This window comes from Talaromyces marneffei, chromosome 3 (genome assembly GCF_009556855.1).
Source record: "Talaromyces marneffei chromosome 3, complete sequence".
Classification (NCBI taxonomy): Eukaryota; Fungi; Ascomycota; class Eurotiomycetes; order Eurotiales; family Trichocomaceae; genus Talaromyces; species Talaromyces marneffei.
This window is the reverse complement of record NC_072350.1, coordinates 882,270-899,487: the sequence shown is the minus strand read 5'-3', so window position 1 is coordinate 899,487 and position 17,218 is coordinate 882,270. Positions and strand designations below refer to the sequence as shown.

General features: G+C 45.2%; 10 protein-coding genes across 10 annotated transcripts; 4 read left to right on the top strand and 6 right to left on the bottom strand.

Annotated features, from left to right (window-relative positions):
• Positions 1-103: 103 nt before the first annotated feature.
• EYB26_004073 (uncharacterized protein) lies at positions 104-530 on the bottom strand (the record flags this gene model as incomplete). Its single annotated transcript, XM_054263367.1, has 2 exons — positions 104-436; positions 516-530. 2 exons carry the CDS (start codon positions 528-530, stop codon positions 104-106), a joined length of 348 nt encoding a protein of 115 aa, XP_054119342.1.
• A 452-nt stretch (positions 531-982) lies between these two features.
• EYB26_004072 (uncharacterized protein) lies at positions 983-2,199 on the top strand (the record flags this gene model as incomplete). The annotated part of the gene is made up of 3 exons (XM_054263366.1): positions 983-1,006; positions 1,084-1,548; positions 1,612-2,199. 3 exons carry the CDS (start codon positions 983-985, stop codon positions 2,197-2,199), a joined length of 1,077 nt encoding a protein of 358 aa, XP_054119341.1.
• A 659-nt stretch (positions 2,200-2,858) lies between these two features.
• Positions 2,859-4,851, bottom strand: EYB26_004071 (uncharacterized protein; the record flags this gene model as incomplete). The annotated part of the gene is made up of 5 exons (XM_054263365.1): positions 2,859-3,215; positions 3,277-3,355; positions 3,411-3,493; positions 3,557-4,481; positions 4,550-4,851. 5 exons carry the CDS (start codon positions 4,849-4,851, stop codon positions 2,859-2,861), a joined length of 1,746 nt encoding a protein of 581 aa, XP_054119340.1.
• Positions 4,852-5,868: 1,017 nt separating this feature from the next.
• On the top strand, positions 5,869-7,093 carry EYB26_004070 (uncharacterized protein; the record flags this gene model as incomplete). The annotated part of the gene is made up of 3 exons (XM_054263364.1): positions 5,869-5,935; positions 6,000-6,763; positions 6,824-7,093. The coding sequence occupies 3 exons, from the start codon at positions 5,869-5,871 to the stop codon at positions 7,091-7,093; spliced, it is 1,101 nt and encodes a 366-aa protein (XP_054119339.1).
• Positions 7,094-7,428: 335 nt separating this feature from the next.
• Positions 7,429-8,891, bottom strand: EYB26_004069 (uncharacterized protein; the record flags this gene model as incomplete). Its single annotated transcript, XM_054263363.1, has 3 exons — positions 7,429-8,176; positions 8,244-8,613; positions 8,708-8,891. The coding sequence occupies 3 exons, from the start codon at positions 8,889-8,891 to the stop codon at positions 7,429-7,431; spliced, it is 1,302 nt and encodes a 433-aa protein (XP_054119338.1).
• Positions 8,892-10,110: 1,219 nt separating this feature from the next.
• EYB26_004068 (uncharacterized protein) lies at positions 10,111-12,089 on the top strand (the record flags this gene model as incomplete). The annotated part of the gene is made up of 4 exons (XM_054263362.1): positions 10,111-10,210; positions 10,261-10,666; positions 10,742-11,092; positions 11,147-12,089. The coding sequence occupies 4 exons, from the start codon at positions 10,111-10,113 to the stop codon at positions 12,087-12,089; spliced, it is 1,800 nt and encodes a 599-aa protein (XP_054119337.1).
• Positions 12,090-12,344: 255 nt separating this feature from the next.
• On the bottom strand, positions 12,345-13,467 carry EYB26_004067 (uncharacterized protein; the record flags this gene model as incomplete). Its single annotated transcript, XM_054263361.1, has 3 exons — positions 12,345-12,596; positions 12,668-13,253; positions 13,313-13,467. 3 exons carry the CDS (start codon positions 13,465-13,467, stop codon positions 12,345-12,347), a joined length of 993 nt encoding a protein of 330 aa, XP_054119336.1.
• Positions 13,468-14,124: 657 nt separating this feature from the next.
• Positions 14,125-14,510, top strand: EYB26_004066 (uncharacterized protein; the record flags this gene model as incomplete). The annotated part of the gene is made up of 2 exons (XM_054263360.1): positions 14,125-14,229; positions 14,289-14,510. 2 exons carry the CDS (start codon positions 14,125-14,127, stop codon positions 14,508-14,510), a joined length of 327 nt encoding a protein of 108 aa, XP_054119335.1.
• A 354-nt stretch (positions 14,511-14,864) lies between these two features.
• Positions 14,865-15,367, bottom strand: EYB26_004065 (uncharacterized protein; the record flags this gene model as incomplete). The annotated part of the gene is made up of 4 exons (XM_054263359.1): positions 14,865-14,897; positions 14,956-15,104; positions 15,160-15,215; positions 15,273-15,367. The coding sequence occupies 4 exons, from the start codon at positions 15,365-15,367 to the stop codon at positions 14,865-14,867; spliced, it is 333 nt and encodes a 110-aa protein (XP_054119334.1).
• An 828-nt stretch (positions 15,368-16,195) lies between these two features.
• On the bottom strand, positions 16,196-17,146 carry EYB26_004064 (uncharacterized protein; the record flags this gene model as incomplete). Its single annotated transcript, XM_054263358.1, has 3 exons — positions 16,196-16,395; positions 16,450-17,025; positions 17,083-17,146. The coding sequence occupies 3 exons, from the start codon at positions 17,144-17,146 to the stop codon at positions 16,196-16,198; spliced, it is 840 nt and encodes a 279-aa protein (XP_054119333.1).
• Positions 17,147-17,218: the final 72 nt, after the last annotated feature.

The following is a 17,218-nucleotide window of genomic DNA, read 5'->3' as shown; positions in this document are numbered from 1 at the left end:
CCATTATTTTTTACACAATATCCCCACCAAGTTTTCCCTTGACAATCTCAAACAAAGAGTAGAGATAAAACCGTTGCAACAATTACCCCCTTTCTGGCCTTGTCTATTTCAACCGTAACATACCCCCCAATCTCTTCTTTATCCTCCCCAACCACGTCCGATTCGGCGCCTCCTCAAACTCCCTTACCACATCATCGTAATGTGTCGGATTGCTAGCGGGATACCGCAATTTCTGCGGTAAAGGATATTGTTTGCTATATTGATCGTTGAGGAGGTTTGTGAGCGCAATCACCGACGATTGGGAGATCTGGGGAGTCTCGGACTCGGTCTTGGGGAGGCGGCTTTGGAGATATGTTTGCACGGAGACTGAGGCTGGTCGCACGGGGTCGGTGGGCCAGGCTTTGATGAGGTGCGCTAGGCGCATAGAGATTGTTTGCTGGTGTATGTTAGTTGAGTGTTGGACGCAGGTCATGATTGCGGTGCAGCTGTCAGAAGTCATGCGGATGGACACTTACTGGTGATCTGGACATTTCGCAGACACGCGATTCAATTGCTGTGGTTGGAAAGGGTCTGCGGGAGAAATGTGTGGATGGTATGGATGGTGAGCATAAGTCGTAGCTCGACTTGAAGATGATTGTTCATGGAGTAGTTAGTCTAGCTAGCTGGTTAACTTAGTTAACATGGAGTGGATGACAAGCCGAAAATATTTCCTGCCTGATCCATCAGGTGTCGATCAGGCTGCCAAATCGCCCTTGCTAAGGCTTGCTCCGCCACTCACCAGTCGCCATCATCGATCGCCTCAACCTCACCTTCCATCCATCCATCCAAACCCCATCACCCTCTCTGTCTCGCCATCTCCTCCAATCATTTCCTCTTCTTTCCCTTTGTCCTCCTGCATTGATTCGTTTCATTCTCGCCGTTGTCGTTGTCGATTTTCTTTTGTTGCTCACTTATTCACATCCGTCCGGTCTATCCGCTTATCATGACCTCACAGTCATATCAACGGGTAAGAGGAGTCGTCCCTCGTCGACGTTGTCCCTGTACTCATAAACGCATACTGACTGATTCCGAATTATTTTATAGGTAAATACCCGTGATGACGACGATGATAGTCGACTCGAAGTCTTTCCCAACCTGACCGCACCGATTCCCGCCTCGCCTCCGCCTTCTTTCCACTCTCGATCATCGTCACCTTCATCGCGTCGCTTGCTTCACGAAGATCCCATGCGAGATAGTCCTGATAATGCCTTAGAGGATGCGTTTGACGATGGGAACGACTCAAATGATGAGAGCGAAGTCGACGATAGACAGCGATTGATGAGAGGAGACCCTAGTACAACCCCCACGACGCCCATTATCACAGCAGCAGAGTCAACCTCGACGAGCGCTCAACCTTCATCAACACAGAGACGAGGTACTATACTACCCACTTTCACTACACCGGTAAATTCGCGAGTGGTAGGCACGGGCTCGTCAAATGATGGCGTTTTTGCCAATCTGAATGCCAAACCCGAAAGGGCCGAGAAACAAGAAGAAGATCTACCTCCAGTATGTTGTCTTTTATTTTGTAGAGTTTAGAAACAGCAGTCGATCGATTACTGACCCTTCTAGTCATATGAACAAGCCGCTGCTGATGCTACGCCTCCCTACTGGGAAACTACTATAATGGCCCCAGGCATGTCCACCGACGAAGTGTACGTGGACGGCCTGCCGGTTGGCTCGGTATTCTCATTTGCATGGAACGGCATGATCTCGATGTCATTCCAGCTCGTCGGCTTCCTCCTCACTTACCTCCTTCACACGACCCACGCGGCCAAAAACGGCAGTAAGGCCGGTCTCGGTCTCACTCTTGTTCAATATGGCTTTTATATGAAAGGAAGCGGCATCTCACGACCCGACGGTGACACAGACTCATATACAGCTCCACCGGATCCTAATAGCCACACTTTCGACCCGAACGCTATTGATGGTAGTGGCGCAGGTGGTGGCTCAGGTCACGGAGGCAACGCCATCTCCGCTATTACAACAAGTGAATGGATATCTTATATTTTGATGATTGTCGGCTGGTTTATTTTGATTCGATCCGTTAGCGATTTCCTTCGAGCCCGAAAGCATGAGCAACTCATCCTACAAAGCCCGGAAAGAGGCCTGAGTATCCCAGTCATCGCCGAAGGCGAGGCTTCTGAGAATGTTGTCTGATTTGCTACACCATGGATAAGCGCATAATTGATGACGGAGTCTTGGCGTCTTAAAGTTTTCTTATTTTTCTTACGGTTACCCCTCAGCTTCCGACTTTTTCTGGAAACCAGTTTCATTTGCAATGGCCGCTTCTTCGTTGTTTCTGTATTGTACTTAGTTTTTGGAAGATACCACATATATACACACTAAGACTACCTCTTGTTTGATCTTGATGTCGGTCCCATTATTACAACGTATGCCTTAAAACCATGCCCCGGTATCTCATAGTCGACGTTGTGCATATGGTATAACACACTTGTATCGTATAGCAGTTTCATCCGTCTAGAAAACGAAAGGCAACGATCAAGCAGATTCCCAAACCCATGCCCGCATGGGCTCCTAGCCACATTAAGCTCATCGAATGGCAGATAGATTGAGCTCTGAAAGCAGGCTTTTGTGCCGAGAGACGAAAGTTACATGGACTGAAACTTTTCTAATGCATACTGGCTGTTACTGTTTAAGGATTCAGAAGAGAGCCACAGGGAAAATGAAGCAAGTCATAATAATATAGAAGGAATAAAATTGCTAATATTTTTTTTGTCTTTACTATCTCGGAAATAGATTGCACTGTATAACTAACTACCTTGCAAAATTGAGAGCGGCAAGCACTGGGGAAATCTCTATGTAATCACCTCAGTCTTCAGGTCCTCGGGCCAACGAGCTTTATCTACCCCGTTGCCTCTAGTACCTACTGTAAACCCTGGCTTCACAAGTCCATCTGGGAACTGCAAGACTGGCTTCACAGCACGGTAAGATATGCCAAGGTGAGAAGGATGACGTATCTCAAAATGAGAGTCATCAAACAATTCCGGTGAGCTCTTCTTAAGCATGCCCATGACCTTGAACAACATCACCAACATGTGGTCATAGTGCCGGAATACTGGGGCTCCATGTTTCTGCCATACCTCATTCCATACAGGTTCAGGATATGTCCCAACACTTCGTACAAGCCAATTGGCGTAGTAGTCCAGGGCGAGCTATAGAGAGGTTAGTCTGCGAAAAAAAAAAAAAAAAGAAGACTCAGCTTGCATATCTTACATTCACTTTATACGAGCCGCCCTGTTCGCCTCGCCGAATGAGAGCATCCATAACACTGCAAATACCGGAAACGCCAGCGCTAGATTCAAGGTTAGTCTTAGAATGATATCATAAAAAAATAGATGAGTATTTACCAGAAATCTGTATTGGGAAACACTGGGGTCACGGGCTCGTCATGGCCCATGGCACGCCCAAACTCATATGAGATACCGCAATGCTTGGTAATTTAACCCGTTAGTAAGACTTACTTGATCAAATACAGGGAAGGTGGACAGCTTACCGCATCAGATATCTGTTGCCATCCACTGCGATGTTGCAAAGGCCCATTCCAGCCGTACGCGTTCAAGCGAACAACAATGATTCCTTTCTCACGCCCCTTCGTCATTTCCAGAACATCATCGGCGTCGAATCCCCATTTTGCCAGTGCGCCAGGCCGATAGCCTGAGATAAAAACGTCACATTCCATGATCAACTGTTTCATGGTCTCTCTGTCCTCCGGCTTCTTGAAGTCCAAGGATGCGTTCCACTTTCCCCAGTTCAGCTCTGGGTGGTAAAGAGTCGCATCAGGGACCGAAGGAGACGTTATGCGCAACACACTGGCACCTAATTCAGCCAGTCCGCGAGATGTGATTGGAGCAGCAATGATTCTCGTGGCATCAAGGACCTTGACTCCTGCAAGCGGGCGAGATGGATCAGAATCATGAGTCCACCAAGATGGCGCCTGGTGTTCGTTTGCTTTCCATGTCTCCCAGAGCCCAACATGAGCATTTGCCTTTCCCTGTTCGGTTTGCGCATAGTCTTCTTTGGGATAGCTAATAGCACCTGCCTGCTTGTAGACTACGTTGGACACATGATCCAACTCGGTGCTTCCATATTGAGCAATCTTGTCGATGAAAGTAGGTAGATGTCTCTCAAATGTGTCTTCTCCCTCGGGCACACGAGGAAGGCTCAGCATATCCAGAATCACATCTGGATTCATCGATCCATGAAGATGATAGAATTTGTCGTCTTTTGTCTTGTAAATATTTGACGTACAACAGCGATATGCGCCAGAAAGAGAGCCATGCACATCATAATCTGCGAAAAGACTATTGTATAGTGCCTTTCCAGCAGGATCAGTTCGCGTATCGGCAAATGTCACATTGCGTCCCTCTGGTTCTAGCGACCACACCATAAGTGACATGATGAATAACAATGCATGATCTCTGTATCCATGTCAGCTCTTGGCCGTAGAACCCATATGACTATGGGAGCATTTGGTATAAATACTAACGTATTGATCACTGCTTTTTGTGGTGGCACGCCATAGACCTTGTCTAAGATGGCATTTACATATGTTCCCTCCAAAGCCTTCAAAGATGCAACACTCTCCGCAAATCTCCAGTTCACTGGCAGAGCTGGCTTTGGAGATCCTGTAAAAGAGATGGAAGCTGCATATTTCTCCAACCCCTCAACCAGGTGTTGTTTGACCAGAGGGTTTTCTAGAATACTGTTGCGAAAGACCTTGGCAGTTTCGTCGACAATTGAATAAGCATCTACGGCAGTAGTGCCGTTTGTGTTGTCCGTGGCTGCCATGGCAATCTACAGCCAGGATACTATCTTTCAAAGTCCAAGAATTGAGGCCTCAATGTGCTTAACGAATCAATCTGAGAGAACCCTCGCAGTTCAATGCTAAGAGAATGATCATATATTATTACATCTGAATAGGCAATTGCTTTAGCCAGGAAGCAGTCTACTGAAACCCTTATTAATCAAGTCTATGTTGAATGACATGTGCAGCTGCAACCGATATTGTAAAAATTTGTCTAGACTGAAACGACTGTCATCAATTGAGCATTGGCGGGGCTTCAATGTCCGATTGACATTACGTGCGTATCCATTTGATGGCACTAATTGATAATCGCCCGAGCATGAAGCAGAGAAAGGCCTACCGGGGCGGTCCGACAACAGCGAGTGTTTCTCCTACTAGAAATTTGCTCTCAGCAGCCTTGATATCGTACACCTGATCCACTTTTCGCACTCCATGCAAGTGATATGTCGGAGCTGCAGGAAGTTACGTTAAATATACGAGGTATCCTGTACCTGTCCGATGTACGATACCTTATTTTCATGTATTGTAATAGAAAACGTAGCTGTAATGATGCTCGAAAACCGCTACTGTAATACAGCGGTATTACAATTCGTAACATCTTCGGTCTTTCCAGCCACTTGATTGATTAGGTAAGGTACAAAAGCTTGCGATCGAAGAAAGAGGGGTGATGGTTTCAGCTCAGAACTAAATCTAGAAAGCATTGCTCGAGTGGGTGGGAAAGGTCCAAGGGCATGCAGATGAAGATACACTGGGATGAGCTGAGATCAGAACTAAATCTCTGATAAAAATATCGCTTGTGACGGTAAGCCCCCAACAATATGTATGCAGATGGAGATTAAAATGATGGTGTTGTCCAGGTCCAGTGCCAGATTTTCTCCAAGCGGAGTACATGCAACTTTTGACCTGTAGGAGTGATAGACGTGCAGTGGAATCAATATCTTATACTTCTACTTTTAAGGTGTAAGAATACATTTCCACAGAAAGGGCAGCTCCACGTCGCAATGGAATTTCCACCAGCACCTTCCGACTCTGTTGATTGGAAGAGCCTTGGATTCACCATTACCGAAGGTGCGCATTGTCTGATTCCAAGTGGATTTCAAATGGAGAATATCTTGGCTGAGTTTGATCATAGTGAACGGGCATATTGAAGCCAAATGGAGCAGCAAAACTGGCTCCTGGGGCTCTCCCACTTTCGTGGCGGATCCCTACATACGCCTGCATGGCCTGGCACCGGCTCTCAACTACGGTCAACAAGCCTATGAAGGCTTGAAAGCGTTGCGAACGGCGGACAATCAGATCCTGATTTTCCGTCCTAGAAAGAATGCTGCTCGATTTGTCCACTCTGCTTCCTTTATCTCGATTCCACCGGTTCCCGAGGAACTACTTGTGGAATGTGTGCATGCTGCGGTTGCCTTGAATGCAGAATATGTTCCGCCACATGAGACTGGCGCTGCAATGTACATTCGCCCCCTCATTTTTGGGTCTGGTGCTGAGCTAAGGTCCCAACCTCCTGCCGAGTTTACCCTTTGTGTATATGTGAATCCAGTAGGCACATATCATGGTGCTCATCCAGTCAAGGCACTTGTCATTGAAGAGTATCACCGGGCTGCCCCCAAAGGAACAGGGTCGGCCAAGGTTGGAGGCAACTACGCTCCAGTAATGAGGTGGCAAAAGCAGGCAGCTGAGCAGGGTTATGGCATTACTCTGCACTTGGATGCAAAGACGGAGTCTGAAATTGATGAGTTCTCGAGTAGCGGCTTCATTGGTGTGAAAAAGGACAAAGAAGACAACATAACCCTTGTCCTCACTAACAGCAAGAACATCATTGACAGCATAACCGTGGACTCGTGTTTGGGTATTGGTAAGAGCCTTGGTTGGAACATTGAAGTGCGCCCTGTAAGTCATCAATATCATATTTGTTCGATGGTAACTTTGCTCATGATGTACATTCTCAAGATCAAGTACGAAGAGGTCGGATCTTTCTCTGAGGTGTTGGCCGCCGGTACTGCTGCTGCTCTGCTGCCGATTCGTTCCATAACCCGCCCCTCTACCTCTGAGACGGTTTCCTACATCAATGATTCCTCGGAAGAGCCTGGTCCAGTATGCTCGACGCTTTTAGCCACCTTGAAGGGTATCCAGTCGGGAAAGATCAAGGATGCATTCGGATGGACGTACCCTGTGCATGCTGTAGATGCAAAGCAGTATAGTGCCCAGGCTCAAAATTGATTATTAGATTAGTATCATTTGTTCCACAATAGAGTTGTAACAGTTACTGAATGATTTATTATATGACTGAAAGTGGTGCTAAGAAAATATCAAGCCCAAAATATTTGATTTCCCACACTGTTTACGGAATTTATATGCTACTAGGTGCATATGTGTTTTACCACGTAGTTAGTGCTTAAAGACCGCCACTAATTATATTTTGTTCTACTAAATATGCTATTTTCGGTATAATCCATCAATGAAATGTGCAATACAAACAACAGAATGTTCTATATGCCAAGCAATGGAACAACAGGCAACGTAATTATGCTTGCCAGGGTACCGATCATGGCCCTCTATATCTTGGTCTGTAAAGCCCAACCGGCCTTTTTGCCACGAGCGAATATCATGATACAAGCGCCCACTTCAGCCGTAAGACCTGCCCACAACCAGACGCCATTGAATCCCACTGAATCTTGGAATGCTCCAGCAATAGGAGATGTTGCCAGTAACCCCAAGGAAAGACCGACAAATGCCATACCTATTCGTTTCCCGATCAAGCCAGGGTCGGGACAAAGACCAATTACTACAACTGGTTGTAGGGCAAAAAATGCACCGCACAAGAACGCGTAGATCACAGACACTACAATAACGGTTGCCAGGCTTTTGGCACCAAGCAACGCTAGTGATGAAGCACCAGTTGCCACTCCAAAGAATAGAAGCAGGTTAAAAGGCCCGATGCGAGGGGCTAACAGCATTGGAAGCACTTTGCCGGCAAGGCTCGAGAAGTTCATCATTGCAAGGATATAGAAGGCGATATTTGTGTTGGTGATCTCCTCGTCAACCGCATATGATTCAACATAGTTGAAGGGAATATAGGCACCGAGAATGAGTATTACATTTCCTGTAACGAATATCAAAAAAGGGTGATCTTGGAAGACGGACGTGTCGATTATCGTGCGATTTTTCTCAGCGACGACACGAGCCCTCATCACGAGTACTGGGACCAAAAGAGTCGCTAGACTCATGAATCCGAAGACACGAACAGTCCAGCCGTAGCCGATTCTGGGCTGAAGGTTGTTGAAAAGTACGGGAAGTAAAATACTGCAATAAAGGAGGCTTCATGAGTGGATGGTGTTATCAAACATTCAGCAATACAAAGAGTACTCACCCAGCAATACCACTTCCTGTGGTGCCTATGCCACTTGCGATAGGTAACTTGGAAGTGAAGTATGTTGAGAGCATTGATGTGCCCAGCATGGATATGATACCGCCTCCCAAGCCAATGCATATTGATTGTGAGAGAACGAAGTGCCACAATTGTGTGCTGATGCTTTGCATAAATGTACCGAAAGTTATGAGTATGGATCCTGTGACAAGGACATAACGATAGTAGCCAGCGTCGTACAGTGGTCCGGCCACGAAAGCGCCGAAAAACATTAGAAAACTCTGTACAGATCCGATGGCTGCCGCTTTTGGTGCAGCAAACCCTAGATGCTCTGTGTAATAAGTTTGGAAAATACCATAGCTGTTACTAATACCTGCGAAGCGAATAGGAATATTTAGCCTTTGAAATTCAGATTCTCATTTCCTGATTCTTGTCGCTAAGTCTCAGTAGCATAGACGCCAACGCACCATAACTGTTGAAGTAGATACAGAAGCTGGCAACAACATGGAGCCATGCTCTAAGTCCTCCATTTGGAGGGTCTTGTGAGGAAATTGAAGATGGTATGTCATCAACCTCCAGCATCTGTTCTGTACTTTCCATGCCTCCGACGGCCCGTGTCGTGGTGTTCACATCCTCGAGTGATTTGGCCATTGCGCAATGCCCACCTTGTCGGGTTGAGGGGGGCCTCGATTTGTTAAAGATTGTAGTTATTTACGAACACGGAGAGAAAACGAATGGATGCTGTTGAAAGCGAGAATGAGAATCAACTACCATGAAGAATGAATCCTCTTCTTGCCTTTTCGATGGTAGTTGGAGTATGGCTGACTTGATGCAAAACTTCTCAAAGCCATGATAAAGGTGTCAGTTAAGACCAAGGTTTCCTCACTCTGAAATGGATGAAGCCCTAGCTAGATAAGGGCGTTGCTGGATTAGGGCGTGGAGTAGGGCGTGGAATTAGGGCGTCGCTGGAATTTTCCAGAACGAGTTTTTCAGGGGATTAACTGCCCATTCTAGGTTTTAGGGCTGGGGCTGAATGATACTCACAACAATAGAGACCTCATGTGCAGTTCTGCGATGGATTAAGGTTAACTTAGGGTTATAGAGGGACTAGGCCGAAAGTAGTAGTTCAACCACTCTTGTCCTAAACAAGCTAATTCCAATTGTTGAAGTGATTTCATACGATACAGGTATCGTACCTTGTATTCAAAGGGACCAGAGTATTATAACGTGGCACATACTACTTACCCTGTTACATAACATGACGAACTCGATCAATGGTATTACCCAATACAAGCTGTTCAGCCCCCCTTGTCCAGTTCCTCAATGGGTTTGAAAGGATCACAATCCCAGTGATAATTCTTCAAGTATCATTCATTGATAGGCAGATATCGGCTGAAGAATGTAAGCTGTACAGAGTAGTGGGGCTCGCTTTCTTCTGCTTTAGTCAAGGATATGAGCCAATTCGTTGAGGGGCAAGCTATTTTCCATAAGTTTCACTTTGGCTGCGAGAAGGAATCTCCAGAGGGTCTGCTTGTATACGTAGTACGAAGGACAGGGGCTCGATTCCTCAAGGCCCTCTAGAGGCGCAAGGCTGAACTCTTTTGTATTTCCAACACCGTTGCTGAACTTTGCTGTAAATTGATTTTTAGTCCCGGGATGTCTTTAGGCCTGCCGTTTCGTCATATGCTAATGATCGCTGCAAGCTGTGCAGCATGCATATAAGACGGAGCTAGCGGGGATTTTCCGAGAGGAATTTATTTTGTGCTTACTGCAACGCTGTCCTGCAACTGAAAAAAAAAAGAGAATTCGTGCCGAAAAGTCAAGCCCTATTGTAGCTTTCAAGGGTGTTCAGGATCATCTACTCGACGCAATGGCAGAATATACGGATGTTCTGATATGTGGCGGAGGCCCTGTTGGGCTGCTGACAGGTTTGGCCCTTGTTAGAATGGGGATTTCCACTGTTGTCATTGGTGAGTTGTAAGACAGCATCTTCGTTCGGATATGTAGCTCACTTCAGTAGACAAGAGCCATAAAACAAAACAGGCCAAGTATGGCCGAGCAGCCACTGTATATCCACGAACGTCTGAGATGTTCGATCAGTTGGATGTTTTGGAACCACTTGTACAGATTGGCTATGTGAGCCGTCACTATGTGAACTACAAAAATGGTAAAAGATCCGGCCCAGGAGGCTACAATATGCTATTGAACCAGATGCACGATACTTATGCCGACTTTGTGCTCAATATTCGTCAAAAATATGTGGAAGAGACTGTTCAGGAATCTTTCGAAAATCAAGGCGGGAAATTCTACGAAGGTACTGAACTTGTTAATTTTCTGTTGGATGTCGAAGATCCCGACTTCGATGATTATGCTGGGACGGCAACAGTCAAGGGTATATCTGATGGGTCACAGCGGCAAATATCATTGTAAGTTTTTCTCAAGACAACTTTATCTAACACAACATTATTGCTTGAGTTACATATACTAACCGCATGTTGCAGCAAGTATATTCTTGGTGCCGACGGAACCCGTTCGACTGTTCGAAAGCTGGCCGATATACCATTTGTCGGAGACAGCACTGGAATGAAATGGTTTCGCATAGATGCAGTCATAAAGACAGATATGCCAGACCACCGCTCTGGCCTTTTATCCATTGAATCACAGGCGCATGGAAATGTTCTCTGGATGGCCCTCGATCATGGACGGACACGAATTGGATTCGCTTTGCCACAGAAGCTGTTTGAAAAGTATGGGACTGATCTTACCGAAGAACAGGCCAAAGAAGAAGCCAAAAAGGCAGTCGCTCCGTTTAAGCTTGAATTTGAGCACGTTGACTGGTGGACACTTTACAGGTGCTGTCACTCTTATCTTGTCAGGCTGTGAAATTTTGGCTAATGCTAGAGTAGTGTCAGTCACAGGGTAGCCGAGACATTCAGAGCACACCGGAGGGTCATCTTAGTTGGAGATGCATGCCATTGTCACTCTTCCGGTACAGGTCAGGGCATGAACACGGGAGTGCATGACGCAGTCAACCTTTCTTGGAAACTTGGTGGTGTTCTTAAAGGCTGGTATGATGATTCAATCTTGGACACATACGAGGTAGAGCGAAAACCAGAGGCACAGAGGGTTATAGACAACGATAAAACTGTTTCTGCTCTCATCACTGGCAGGATTCCCGAGGGGATGGGTGGTCCTGATACGAATCCCAACGAACTGTTACAAACTTTCCTGGATTCTATCAATCGCTTCAGCATTGGACTGGCAATACACTACAAGCCAAGCATCTTGAATAAACACTCGCATGTGGGTCGTGTACCATCAGGCCATAGGGGCCCTGATCTATTGCTTGCTCGACCTGGTACCCGTACACCAGTTCGCTTGTATCAAATCACAAAGAACGTCGGGAAGTTTTACGCGCTAGTGTTTTCTGGAAATTCCGCGTTAACTGTTCGTGGCTTACGGAAGCTTCGGCATTACCTGGACGGTAATGAATCTTTTACTAGAGATTTTCCGGATATGATCGATTTCATAACTATTATACCTGGGGACGCTCCATCAGCGGACGAGTATCTTGGAGTAAAACCCTTCGGCCTCACATTCTACGACACAAACTTGGCAGCAACTAAGTATGGTTTCTCTCCGGCTGCTGGTGGAATAGTGATCTTGCGACCCGATGGTATTGTTGGATTCTCAGCACAATTGGAAGAGGGCCCAGAAATTGGCACTTATTTCAAACGTTTCGTCAATATTCAGCGTGATAGAAAGACGATGGCTACGAAGTCTTCTAAGGTCCCAGAGACAGGCATGAAAGAAGTCGAGTTTGATATGGAGACAACGAGAGCATTCTAGGCGTCAAGGAAAATAGATTATTAGAGTCCTGTGTTATCGAAATTTATAACTTCTCTTATTCTCATTGTTTCTCGGTTTTATCGCGTTTCATCTCATTTTTATCATTGTTGTTACCTTTCTACTTCGACCCTAGAGCACAAATAATGGTATATCTAGAAGGAGTCATTTCAAATCAAAGCTATATTTACTATCTGAAATGAAATATTGAATAGGGAAGCGTCTTTATAGGGACATAATGGAAATTCACATTTCCACCTAGTGCTTCAAGAGCAATTTGCCCGTCGTGCCGCGCGAAACGACGTCTGTATGTACTGTAGCTATATCTTCCAGCGGATAGATCTTGTGAATATGAACCTTGCCCTTCCCTGAAACAACGAAGTCCAAAAGTTGGCCAACGTAGTTCTCGACTTCGTCTCGGGTGAAGACATAGTTTTGAAGAGTCGGTCTTAATAATTTCACGTTCTTAGCCATCAGCCTCAAGATTGGGACAGGCGGAACACCCCCAGACTAATATTCGAGAATCGAGCAATCAGCATCATGTCAGACTTGTCTCTTTAATGAAGGGAGCTACCGCTTACCGAGTTTCCGAAGCTGACCACAGTTCCTTTTCTCGCAACAACTTCCAGGTCATTTTCAAACTGATCCTTTCCAGTTCCGTCAAAAACTACGGCAACACCTTCTCCGCCAGTTATAGCCTTGACCTGTGCTACAACATCTTCCTCGGCGTAGTTAATCAAGTATTGCGCTCCGTTCTTCTTGGCCAATTCCAACTTCTCCGGTGTGCTCGCGGTGCCAATGACATTGGCACCAACCTCCTTCAAAAATTGGCACAACCACAGTCCACACCCTCCAGCAGCAGCATGGACAAGAACCCATTCATCTTTCTTCACTGGATACGCTTCTTTGATCAAAGTCAAGGCAGTAAGACCTTGCACAGCGGCAGCCGCGCCGAAACCCTCTGGGATCTCCTTTGGAAGGACATGGACTCTCAATGATGGTATGGCAGCGTACTCTCCGTAACCACCCATGGCACCAAACCATAGCACACGATCTCCAACCTTGAGGTCATATGTGTTTCCACCGCCGAGAGCAACAATTGTACCCTCTCCTTCCATACCCATTATGCCGGGGAGAGGAAGAGGGTAGAATCCGGTTCGGAAGTATCTGTTGCGAAAATTCAGCACAAGTAATGATTTTACATGGTTGTATCAAGTATCGCTTACGTGTCAATGAAGTTAACACCAGCAAAGCTGTTCTTGACGAGAACCTGACCTTCTTGAGGAGTAGGAACAGCAAGGTCAGTCCTATACTCTAGCACCTCTGTACCGCCAGTTTTCTCAATCACAACGCCTTTCATTGTTTTTGGAATTTCTGCCATTGTGTCTTGAGTAATTATTGGTTTTGATGAATAACAAAAGATTTTTTTCTTGCTTTCCTTGCTGGATTGAGAGAGATACAAGTGTCTTGAAGTATGCACAAACCTCGTGCGCTACGTAGGAAACTATAAGTCACAAAACAGCTTTAATCTAAAAATCACCTCCACAATAAAATTATACGAATATGCCCCGCCACGACGTAATGGCCGTTTTTGATTCTGAATCATGTCGGACTAATGTTCTGCAGGTACAAATAATTACCTTGTAATGAAGACGGCTTTCCTGGTTTGATATATGTATGCCTGAAAACGCTAGTAACGACGAAAGGCGTAATTTAACCCTTTACACAGGACATTAGTGTAACTGAGTAACTAATACAAGAAATACATTCTGCCGATGAGCATTGATTGTGGGTACGGATTTAATCAAATGTCCAAATACATTTGGCAAGCGAATTTAACGCATTATATATCGTTTTTGCAGGGTTGCCTAGGCATTCTGGCTTAGAAGATGGCGGCCCCTCGCTAAACCAATTTCTGTTGCAAGGGCTTGGTTGATATAAGATAAGGGATACACCTAGGTAGTAGTTGCGATTGATCATCAAACGCTGGCACACTTTCTAAATACATACATACAAGGAATCTCCAACGAAAGTCAAAATGGGTGGAAAAATTCTCCGCGTGACAATGTTCAAGATACCCGGGAAGGAAAACCAACTTAAGCTTGCCGAGAATTATAAGAAGCTATCCACCGAAGCTCTGAAAGTATGTTCTCTCCGGATATCTGATGATAACAAAGCAACTGTAGACTAACAGTCAGCAAGGACGGCAAACCTTATATCCTCTCTCTCCAAGCTGGCCCAACGATTGAAGACTCGCGATCGAATGGGTTTACCTTTGTTGCAAAGACAGAGTTTGCAAGCCTCGAAGATATGAAATACTATGACGATGAAGACCAGGTTCATCTGTCACTCAAGAAAACCGCGTTGCAGATGAACATTCAAGAAATTGTCATTCTTTATGCTGAGCCATTGGTTACTCTCTAGATTTACGGCTACTTTCGGATTATATTTAACATGATGGTAATTGGGCTTTGAGGGCTTTTTCTCTTTTATAGCCATGTGTACACATGTCATGACTATCAAACAAAGAATGTTACCAAAATATGAATGTGTGCTCTCAAGCAACGAAAGTAGCAATTTTTGTTTTCATCAGGGAGTTTGATATGAGAACTGTGTAAGGTGTTGTAATTTCCTCACACAGAGGAAGGGTAGGAAATACACAGAACTAACTTATGGATGGCTGAAGTCTAAACACTAATTGTTCGATGCGTACGTCCAATATCCCTGCCATTCGTGATCTCTTATTTCTGAATTGAGGGAGTATAGCCCTAGTGTCTTTTACCGGAACCACTTGAAGGGGTAGATTTGGACCTAAGTTCAAGTATCTATCAGTACATAGCCTCTTCGAGATGGAGAGGATTTAGCAAACCTTGCTCAAGTCCCAAACACCATTTGCATTGTAAACATCGGCCTTCAGTCGTTCGACGACTTCTTCTTTGGTTGCCGCGAGAGCTACCATAGCGGAACCAATAATCTTCATAGGCTCTCCCTCTTTTGGTACGTCAGAGAGGAAAGCACCTACAGACGTCAATTTAGCTCATGTCATAGGATCTTGAGTTATTTGAAAACTCACCACCCATTTGCCAAAAGCCAGACTTGATACCTGGCTGTAAGCCTTCAAAGTGTGATCTTTTCGAGATGTCAGCTTGTATGGTCGATCAATATCGTTCCGAAGGGACTACGTACTGTCTAACTGCCATGCGCTTTTCGAGAACATCGGCGTAATCCGGGGCGACTATAAGCCACTCGTATTTGGGGGGTTCGTGTGCTTCTGTGGACATTTTGCTAGATGAACTGCTTGACTATTCTGGGTCTTTTGGTTGTGGTTCCTATTTCTGAGCTGGCGATGAACTCTGCACTTATAAATCTTTCGATAAGAAGGATTTGCAGTGAGGGGTATTCCGGAGTCTTACCCAATATCTGTTTAGTCTATGTTGATTAATTCTGATATAAAAACTGGCTTTAATAGTGATGTTGGATTCAGTTTCGTCAACATAGTACTAGCAGCGTGCTGGTTTCAGACTTGGTATTACGAGCGTGTTTATTACATGTGTGGTATTAATACATAATACGTTGGCACTTTGCTCACAAGAAATGAGTTAGTTATTCCATTTTCGGACACGAGACGCCCCTCACTTGTAATGAAGTGATGTTTATAGAAGTCGTTTTTGTAAATACAGTTCTCACGGTATCATTAAACGTTAAATTGTTTCAAATGATAATGACACTACACTTCGTAACATTATCATACAAGCATCGATCCTGTTATCCGACAACTGCCGTATCCTGAGATTAAGGATATTCCTGGAGGGGTATGATAAATGCTCGACTGCTTAATAATTTGTTGTAGTCATGGTCTCGTGGGCGATTCGCGTTTCTTCAGAGGCCGACATACTGTTTCTTATAGGAATGATACTACTTTTTCTAGTGAGCCGTGTTTTTGAACCTATTAGCTCAGTGCTATGCCTCCATCACATAAGTTAGATGTTGTCAATAGTTCTTGTGTTTGAGAGTAGTATCCTATTAATTGAATTTAGAAAATCTATTCAACCTTCCGAAAAGCTTCTCTTTTCTTCTTAGAGGAACCACAAAACCTTTGTTAGTTCGTTTCAATAGGAGGACGGCACAACGCCTAGTCTTCCGCCATCACAGACCAGAACACTTCCATTCAGATATGCTCCGGCTTTGGACGTAAGATAGAGAATCATCCCAGCAATATCTTGATCCTCTCCCGCACGTCCCTCTGGAACGAATTTACCGACATCATAAGAAGTTGATGTCATCACAGATGTCATTTCAGTCATGAACACTGTATGTATGTCAGAAAATGTGGATCGTTATATTAATTGAAGGGAAGCCTTACGACCGGGAGCCAGAATATTTGCCCGGATACCGTAAGGCACCAATGATGTTGACAGCTGCTTCATCAGATGTGTACTAGCAGCCTTACTCTGTCCGTATGCAAATCGAGCTGTTGGTGCCAGGCGACCAAATCCAAGGGTGCTGCATGTTGCTATTACCTGGCTTCTTTGCGAGATATTTTTCTTTTCGTTTCCAAGATGTAGAAGTTTCAAAAAAGCGAGAGTAGTATACCAATATCCCGCAGTGTTCACTTCAAATGTCTTCGTGTAGTCCTCGACTTCATGCTCCCAGTTTATCTTGATGAAATCGTTGAGGGTACTGGTAGGTCCAAGCTGGGTTGACTCGGGGCCCCCAGTCCCAGAGTTGCAGATGAGCACATTGAGATAACCGACTTCTTGTTGAACTATATCGGCGCTTTTCTGAAGATCTGTTTTCGATGTGATGTCACACTGTATAGGAATTATGACATTGGGATTGAATGCTGCGCATTCCTGGAGAGTTTCTAGTCGACGACCGAGGATGTATACTCTCTTGGCGCCATTAGCAGAAAAAGCATGCACCATGGCCCGACCGATACCTGTACAAGGTAAAATCAGTGATTAGATCACAATAAAAGATGAGATCAAATACATGCCTGATCCGCCACCCGTAACAACAGCTACGAGGCCTTTCACACTGAATAACTCTGATGCCTCCATCTTGTACTTAACAACCCAAAACTCGCTCAGTGGCACAATGAGACCTGGAAACAGAGGGTGATGCACTGACTC